Source organism: Penaeus japonicus, unplaced genomic scaffold (genome assembly GCF_977035675.1).
Source record: "Penaeus japonicus unplaced genomic scaffold, GWHDUDI00000001_assembly GWHDUDI00000009, whole genome shotgun sequence".
Taxonomy (NCBI): Eukaryota; Metazoa; Arthropoda; class Malacostraca; order Decapoda; family Penaeidae; genus Penaeus; species Penaeus japonicus.
The window spans coordinates 21,668,201-21,678,200 of record NW_028234411.1 but is presented as its reverse complement, the minus strand read 5'-3'; the positions used below and the strand labels follow the sequence as shown (position 1 = coordinate 21,678,200).

The following is a 10,000-nucleotide window of genomic DNA, read 5'->3' as shown; positions in this document are numbered from 1 at the left end:
ATGTTGCACGGGGAGCGATGGAAGTCTTGTGTTGGGTCTCTTGAGTTGTGGCAATACGAAAGGTAGTTGAAGTCGAAGTGTGAATGTCAAACTGATTTTGTACTTTGTCTTGTCTTGTCTTGTTATATCCCTTCTATTTCAATATTCGAAATAGGTATGCCACTTCACCATGTCGGGCAAATTATGTTCTAAGAAATAAAAACATAGAGGGAAAGAGAGAGAGAGAGATAGATAGAGAGAGAGAGAGAGAGAGAGAGAGAGAGAGAGAGAGAGAGAGAGAGAGAGAGAGAGAGAGAGAGAGAGAGAGAGAGAGAGAGAGAGAGAGAGAGAGAGAGAGAGAGAGAGAGAGAGAGACAGACAGACAGACAGACAGAGAAAAAGAAAGTAAGAAACAAGTAAACGAAAATCAAACCTTTAAAGAACAAGAACCAAAGACCCAATCAAAAAAAAAAAAAAAAAAAAAAACATACGTAATACCACCGCCACCCAAACCATCCCCCATCCTATTTTCAGGTAACCAACCACCTGTTCCAAGAACCCGACAAGAAATGGGGCATGGACTTGGCAGCCATCAACATGCAACGCGCCCGAGAACACGGTGTGCCCTCCTACAACGCCTACAGGACCTTCTGCGGGATGCCTAAGATCAACCGCTTCGACGACCTCCTGGGCTGGATGTCCAACAAGACGGTTAAGCGGTACTCTGACATCTACAGGTAGGTCTTCCTTTGGTACTGGGGGGGCGGGGCGGGCGGTGGGGATGGGGATAGGGGTGGGGGGCGGGCGGAGGGGATGGGGATGGGGATGGGGATGGGGATGGGGATGGGGATGGGGATGGGGATGGGGATGGGGATGGAGACGGGGATGGGGATGGGGATGGGGGGGAGGGTAATGGGTGGTATTGTGGTGGAATTTTTGCTGGTAGATGGACTTGTTGGGAGGGGGAGGGGTATTGTGGTATTTTTGCTGTTAGATGGTCTTGTTATTGGTGGGGGTGGGGGTTAGGTTGGGGGTTTTGTTGTTATCTAAAGTTAAAGTTATAGTGTTTCGTTTACGTGACTTTCATAGAGGTAGTTATTTTCCTTCACTATAATGAAGCAGGTCTCGCCATAATGTTCATAGTGCCTTGAATTATATTTGCAAGCACCGGTCACCATAAGAATCGAATCGTCACCATCATTTGAATTAAAAGCCGTCCTCTGCCCAAATCGCCATCATCGCCACACCATTTTGACACTATCACCGCCACCATATCACTGCTATATCCTCCCCATCACCACTACTACATTACTACTTCCTCACCTCCCGCTCATCACCACCCACCCATCTCCTCCCCATCACCATCACTTCTTCCTCATCACCACCTCTCCTCCCCAACACCTCTCCTAATCACCACCTTTTCCTCCCCCTCCTTACCACCACCACCTTCCCCCCCATCTCCACCACCACCTTCCCCCACATCACCACCACCACCTCCCCCCCTCATCACCACCACCACCATCCCCCCCTCATCACCACCACCACCATCCCCCCCACACCACCACCACCTCCTCCCACATCACCATCCCCCCACCACCACCACCTTCCCCCCTCATCACCATCACCACCTCCCCCCCTCACCACCACCTCCCCCCCCACATCACCACCCCCCCCACTACCTCCCCCCTCACCACCACCCCCACCTCCTCCTCCTCCCACAGACACCCCGACGACATCGACCTGTGGAGCGGCGGCGTGAGCGAGCGCCCTCTGCCCGGCTCCATGGTGGGTCCGACCTTCAGCTGCCTCATCGGTCTCACGTTCAAGGAGTTGCGTTACGGAGATCGCTTCTGGTACGAGAACCGCGGGGGCTACGAGTCCGACTTCACGCTCGGTGAGTGTCCGTCTTGTTCTGTTCTAAGAGGAAGTAAGAGGAAGGGATATGAAGTCTGATAGAGAGAGAGAGAGAGAGAGAGAGAGAGAGATCCAGATCCAGATGGATAGATAGATAGAGAGAAATATGTATATATACATATATATATATATATATATATATATATATATATACATACATATATATCATATATCTATATATATTATATATATATATATTATATATATATATATATATATATATATATATATGTATAAATGTGTGTGTGTGTGTGTTTGTGTGGGATATATTAATAAATATGAATAATATATATATATATTATATATATATATATATATATATATACATATGTATATGAATATATATATAAATATATATATATATGAATATATATATATGAATATATATATATATATATATATATGAATATATATATATATATATATATATATATATATATATATATATATATATATATATATATATATATATATAAACATTAATTGAGAGAGAGAGAGAGAGAAAGAAAGAAAGAAACACAAGAAAAAAACACAAGAAAAAAAACAAAAAACAGAATAAAACCTCAAAAAAGAGACAAAAACCAAAGTAGAAAAAAAAATCCAAATAAAGCAACACCCATCACTTCCACAACCTAACCGTCTCCCACTCGCCCCTTCCGCTGCAGAGCAACTTGAAGAGATCCGCAAAGTCAAGCTGTCCAGGATGATTTGCGATAACAGTGACGACATCAAGACCATGCAGGTGTACGCGATGGTGCTGCCAGACCACGAGATGTGAGTACTTTGGACACTATCTTTTGTTATTGGGACGCGCCTCTGATCTTGTTTGTATGTTTGTTTATATATTTTTTGTGGCGTCTGTTGGTTTGTGTTTTGTTTTATGTGTTTTTGTTTGTTTTTTACCTTTTTTTTATATACTTGGTGTAGTGATTTTACGGGTTCACACGGGCTCCTTCAGACTAGAAAAAATGAATGAATAAAGATTAACGATAAGAAAAATAAAAGTTTTTTTTCGGTCAAATTTCTTTAAGTTCCTTTTACAGATTATATAGATATTGATAGATTTTTTAAAACTCTGATTATTCACTCTGACTGCCCCTGACTTCATGTATATGTTTTATCAGATTTTCTTTCATATGATATCAAGTGGTATTCATATAATTACTTTTTTTTCTTTCTTTTTTTCTTTCTACAGGTCATATAATGAAAAGTGTTTTATATGTTCCTATTTTCTATTAAAGCTCTTATTGTTTATATCAATTTTCCTTTGCAGGGATACCACACATTCTGCAAATGAATTGATCTTAAAAATTAATTCCAATTTTAAAACCTCCATTAGAAAAAAAAAAAACATCTTAATTGCCTCATGATCTCAGTTTTTGCAGAGGTTCCCTACAATCAAAAACACAGGATTAAGGAGGCCCTCATTATGAAAACTCGGAAAAGGGAAGGGAAGGCAAGAAAGATTGGGGGAAGGAATAAGGAAAAAAAAAATCAACTTCAGTTTTGCATGATTTTTTGATTGATTATGTACTATATGGTGTTTGGCTGACTGTCTTTCTGTAGACGATATAGATTGTGAAAGAGAATATAATGCAGGGAGCAAAGAACAACTGTAGCTGTATTTCATTTGGTTTGTTATTGTTTTTTTTTTTTTGTATTTTTGTACATAGATTTTGAATTCTCTGTGCCGGTTCATTCATTCGAAATTTCTTGGGAATATATTTTCGAGTGGCTTTCTCATGATGTGGGAAATGTATGATGTTCATGCATGGAGGCCTTTTCTCGTCATTTTCTTTCGTAGATGTGAAAAGGGACTTAGGTAAAAGCACCTGGTTTCTTCTGTGTCATTTCAATACGTATGTATGAAAGGGAAAGGTCCATAGAAACGGCTTTTATACTACACACGCCACGTTAACAGAATATGACGTGTAGTGTACGTCATGGTAACAAAAAAAAAAAAGTAAAAGGTAATCATAAACACGCGGAAAATAACACGGCTTTGCACCTTGCTCTCGTTGCAGAAACCCCCGCGTGCCGTGCAACTCCGGAATCCTACCCAGGATGGACCTCAGCAAATGGCGGGACCCCCACGGCCCTCGCCCCCGTGTACGTCCTGGCTTCTAAGTAGCTCCTCTCCCCCTCTCCCCCTCCCTCCCTCCCATCCTCCTCCCCTCCCCCTCCCCCTCCCCTTCCCACCCATCATCCCCCCCCTCCTTCGCCTTCTCAGTCTCTCCGAAGCCGTCGCTTAACCAGTGCTTCCTCCGCCCTGCTGTCATCCTCGTCCCAACCCGTCCATGTTACCGCAGCACCTCCTCCTTCAGCGCCCCCTTCTGCGGCATGGATCTCCTCTATGCTCTGTTGTGCTATGTCGTCGACCTCTCCCTTGTGTGCTAACTCCTCCTTGGTGGATGGATGGTTATGAGGGGGTGATGATGCCCCCCACCCCCACACTCTCTCTCTCTCTCTATTTATCTTTCTCTTTCTCTCTTTTTTTTCTCACTCTTTCTTCTTTATCTCTCTCTCTCTCTCTCTCTCTTTCTGTTATTTTCTTCTCTCCCTCACATTCTACTTCCCTTATCTCTTTCTATCCTCCTTTTCCCTATCTCATTCTCTTCCACTGCCGCCTCTTCCACCACTACAATCATTATCCTTTGGGGTTTCCATCGGTATGTGTGTGTGTAGGGGGGGGGGATAGGAATTAGGTAGAGATGGGTAGAGATAGATAGAAAGAGAGAGAGATAGATAGATAGATAGAGAGAGAGAGAGAGAGAGAGAGAGAGAGAGAGAGAGAGAGAGAGAAAGAGAAAGAAAGAGAGGGAGAGGGAACGAATGAAAAGGGGCGTGTCTTAATAGAGGTTTCCTTCCATCCACCAACCCTGTAATTTCAAACCCAAGGCTTCGTAACAGCATGGTCAAGAGAGAGGGGGATTTCTACGGAAAAAAAACAAAATCAACTATATATCTATATATGTTCTTTCCTTTTTCTTCTTTGTATAAAATCTTTCTAAGCTAGATTTTTATATGGAAATGTATGTCTTTTTTTTTTTTTTTTAATTCTCCCCCCTCCCCCCCCCGTTCCAAATTCCCGTTTTCGGCGAGTGCTGCCGTTTGCTTATTCCTCTTTTCTGTATCTTGCATCACATTTTTTTTTTCTTCTGAAGATCCTAGATGCATGTGTATATTTTACCATTATTATTGTAATTATCATCATTTTTTTCTGACAGAATATACTTTATTATGAGAATATGTAAAAATAATATCCCCTTCAGTTGATTTTGTCAGAAGCACGTGTATAAAATATCAAGGCAATATCTCTTAAACACGAGTGCAATGTGTATTTTAAATATTTTTTAAAAATAGATAATCGCATATGAAAGTCCCATGTCAAAATTAGAAGAGTTATCCCTAGAAATACTCGCTGACATCAAAGAAAATGAGAAGAAATGGTCAGTCAGCGTACCATTTTCTATTATTTTTTCAACATAGACAAAAACCATGAATGCTTTGTATGGAATCTTAAATTTGTTTTGATTATAAATTTTATATAAAATATCCAGATGCATATCCAGTGTAATATGAAAAGCGACATGTATGCATTCCATACTATAAAGAATAAGATGAATTTATAGAGTCATAGATCTGTTATGCTCTTTAATTAAACGTATTTCAACCCTTTATCTTCATTCTAAATCTTGTCTGTTTGTATTTAGTTCATTTAATAGGTTATCAAATTCTTTCTTTTCGATCTGTCTAACATAGTCTATTCTGCTATAATTTGTATACATATATACATATGAATACACATATTCATTGTTCTTTTTTCAGAAAGTATTATAACTAATTTGTCGGCCATATTATTATAATTGTGATTTAATCAGTATACGAATGCACAAGTTGGTTTTGGAAATTTAATTATAAACTCCATGATTTTTCCCCCCTTTGTAACGCTTTTTATAAATCAAATCTTAAAAAGAATTATGATTGCTTTGGCAAGTCTGAATATTGAATATATATATATATATATATATATATATATATATATATAAAATCTGACTTTAACAAGATATAAATATTAATAATTTGATAAAAAATGTGTTTGACTTGTGGATGTAGAGGCCTAGAAAATTATCATTAAAAGATAAGTAAACAAACAAACAAACAAAAATAAACACATAATAAGTAATTAAAATCACTATAATTACCATACCATATTATCATAATTCTATTTAAACATAACACTGACACCACATCCTCAACATCCACAAGTCATAAACAAAAGTAAATCCTATAGAAATATAAACCACATGTGTTTATGTATGTATATATATGTATCTTTTTTTTAATTAATGTAAATGCAGATGTTTGTGTGCGTGTAAGTGAGTCCCGCTATACCATACAGCCTTTTCTATGTATATGTGTCTTGCCTGTGTAGATAATTCAGTTTCCTTATGTATGGCCTTTAATGGCGCCAGCGGTCCTAGGAAACAGAACCTCAAGGACTCGGGAGAGATATCCTGTGAACAGCTCCCACTCGCTTCCTTTTTGTGTGTTTTTTTTTCTCTCTGTGTTATCATTCATTGCATTTGCCTTTTCTTTCTTCTATTTTTTTTTACCTGTGTCTGTCTCTGTTTCTTTCTCGTGTGTGTTTATTTCTCTGTGTCTTTTTTTTCTTTCTCTGTGTCTGTCTTTTTTTGTGTCTTTCTTTCTCTGTATCTCTCTTTCTCTCTCTCTCTCTCTCTCTCTCTCTCTCTCTCTCTCTCTCTCTCTCTCTCTCTCTCTCTCTCTCTCTCTCTCTCTCTCTCTCTCTCTCTCTCTCTCTCTCTCTCACTGTCTCTCCTCACATCCTCCCTCTGTCCTTCGCTCTCCCCCTCTCCATCTCCTCTTTCTCTCTCCTTCTCCTGCTTCCTCTTTCCCATGGATCAGAATATCTTGAGTAACCAAACGTAAGGGATGTTAATCGGTAAGATAATTTTTTTGTACATAATGAAATATAGTATTTTGCATACCTCATTCTTTTATTCCCATCCAAGCATGACAAGGTATCCCCGCTCAACCTTACCTTTCCCTGTATGTATATATATATATATATATATATATATATATATATATATATACATATATATATATATATATATATATATATATATAATATATATATATTATATATATTATATTTATATATATATATATATATATATTTATATATATATATATATATATATATATATATATATATATATATATTGATACATGGGTGTTTATGAATGTGTCTGTGACCGTGCTTTTTGAGTATGCTTATGAAAAATCTGGCTATTTCCGTGTCTCTGCGTTCGTCTGTTGTTTCATCCTGGAGGTACCATTCCCATTCTTCTAAGTTTCCTGTGTATAAAAGTCATCAGTTCTTTAACAAGAGCTTTTCTAGATGGAATGAGAGAACGACTCTAGAACCTAGGTGTCTCATCTAGACTAACAGAAGCAGCCTTCAGAACAACAGCAGTTTCCAGCTCCGTGTTGCAACATTCTAAGAAGTTTTTTTTTTACACTAATGTCTTTTAATTACACTATTGCAGTTTCTTCCATAACACAAACACAAGAAGATTTTTTTTTTTTTTTCATATACATATACATCTTCTGTAATTGTTATTTTAGTCCTTCTGTACTCAGCTCTTTTTCCAGATTTACATTTCGTCAGCCCTAAAATCATTTCGTGCTGTACTCCCAAAAAATCCTTTTCACGCTGTACTCCCCAAAATTGCTTCATGCTGTACTCCCTAAAATCATTTCACGCTGTACTCCCTAAAATCATCTCACGCTGTATTCCCCAAAATTGCTTCATGCTGTACTCCCTAAAATCATTTCACCCTGTACTCCCAAAATCATTTCATGCTGTACTCCCAAAATAATTTTATGCTGTACTCCTAAAATCATTTTATGCTGTACTCCTAAAATCATTTTATGCTGTACTCCTAAAATCATTTTATGCTGTACTCCTAAAATCATTTTATGCTGTACTCCTAAAATAATTTTATGCTGTACTCCTAAAATCATTTTATGCTGTACTCCCTAAAATCATTTCTTGCTGTACTCCCAAAATCATTTCACGCTGTACTCCCAAAAATCATCTCACGCTGTACTCCCTAAAATCATTTCATGCTGTACTCCCTAAAATCATCTCACGCTGTACTCCCTAAAATCATTTCATGCTGTACTCCCTAAAATCATTTCATGCTGTACTCCAAAAATCATTTCATGCTGTACTCCCAAAATTGCTTCATGCTGTACTCCCTAAAATCCTTTCACGCTGTACTCCATTAAATCATTTCGCGCTGTACTCCTTAAAATCATTTCATGCTGTACTCCAAAAATCATCTCACGCTGTACTCCATAAAATCATCTCACGCTGTACTCCATAAAATCATTTCATGCTGTACTCCATAAAATCATTTCATGCTGTACTCCCCAAAATTGCTTCATGCTGTACTCCCTAAAATCATTTCATGCTGTACTCCCTAAAATCATTTCACGCTGTACTCCCCAAAATTGCTTCATGCTGTACTCCAAAAATCATTTCGCGCTGTACTCCTTAAAATCATTTCATGCTGTACTCCCCAAAATTGCTTCATGCTGTACTCCCCAAAATCATTTCATGCTGTACTCCCTAAAATCATTTCACGCTGTACTCCATTAAATCATTTCGCGCTGTACTCCTTAAGTCCCCTCTTTTCCCCTCCGCCTAATATCTTCGCAACGCCCACCATGAGCTTCCTCTTCTCCTTGTGGCCGCTCCCCCACGCCCACAGCCACGCCCACTTCTCAGTGCTAAGAAGGTAGGACGTTCTCATCTTCTCATGTCTATCCCAGTGTCTGACATGAACTTTTTCTCAAACACCAAAGACAAACAGTGATGTATTTCGGTAGTTTTTTTTTTTGTTTTTTGTTTTGTTTTGTTTTTTCTTTTCTTTTTTGGCGAGCAAACTTTCAGTAAAAAGGGGAAAAAAGAGGGGGATAGTTTGATCATTCTTCGTAAAAAAGAGGACAATTTCGACCGAATAAGAACTTTGCTCTCCAAAGATATACTCTAAACCACTATTGTAAGTAGAAGGACAAATACACACAACATACGGACAAAACATACTCAGACTCAATTCTTCCACAATTCTTCCACATAAAATCTGTCGATTCTTACCTTATCTGTCAGCTCCACCCGACCTCATACTTACGACCCACAAAAAACAGGACAGTAAACACAACCGTTTCTGTAAGGCAACGATCTTAATAGACTTCGAAGTAACTTATAGACTTAGAATAGACTTAGAAGTAACGTTTTAGGTGCTAGCTAAACTATAGATAGTTTGTTAGAACTAACTATTTAGTCAGGTGAAGGTGGTTTCCATTTTTTGTTTTGGTGTTGGCTGTTGCACCAGTAGGATGATGCACGAAGTAGTTTTTTCAGTCCTATGCTTGTCCCCAGCTCACCACAGTGCACTGACATGAAACTCTAACCTTATTTCGACTGTGTTGTCCCAGTTTGGTTGCACACTATCCTTTTTTTTTCCTTCACTGTACTTTGTAAACTGTAATCCACATTTTTTTCAGCACGGGTTGTCTGATGCAACAGACGCAAGACTTGTGACAGTGACGAGATAATGATAAATATATATATATATGTACTTTATTTTTCTTTCTTCTTCCACCGTAAAACCGTTCTTACCAAAACCTGTCTTTTTTTGCTCCTTTACCAGACGCAGCGACCTTCCCGTACTTGTCGACTAACACGTTTTCTTTCATTACAGCCAGACACAGCTCCCACTCCTTCCGAACATATCATTCCTCTAAACATTCCCGAAAACACCAAAGCCCATTTCAAGTCCCCTCTTGGTTCCCCATCAGGCGGAAAGTCCACCTCCTCCTCCTCCTTCTCTTCTTCCTCTTCCTCTCCCTCCTCCGACCCCTTCCCTCCTCCTCAGCTCAGCCGGCCTCCTCTCCCTCCTCCTAGCCACGTACCTCATAACAAGCCCTCTGTCACCGTGATCCAGGCAACGTCGGTGGGCCCCCTGCCGATGTTCGGGCCCCCTAAGCCCTCCTCGGAAATCCAGTTTCTGAC

At 39.1% G+C, this 10,000-nt stretch overlaps 1 protein-coding gene across 1 annotated transcript in view; it reads left to right on the top strand.

Moving 5' to 3' along the window:
- LOC122255682 (immunomodulatory peroxidase-like) overlaps positions 1-10,000 on the top strand; it is a 125,308-nt gene that overhangs the window by 114,555 nt on the left and 753 nt on the right. The window contains exons 15-19 of the mRNA XM_086539830.1: positions 514-716; positions 1,701-1,873; positions 2,559-2,667; positions 3,918-4,002; positions 9,690-10,000. The exon at positions 9,690-10,000 is cut by the window's right edge and continues 753 nt beyond it. Of these exons, the coding sequence (XP_086395956.1) occupies positions 514-716; positions 1,701-1,873; positions 2,559-2,667; positions 3,918-4,002; positions 9,690-10,000 (881 nt within the window). The remainder of the gene's footprint in view (positions 1-513; positions 717-1,700; positions 1,874-2,558; positions 2,668-3,917; positions 4,003-9,689) is intronic.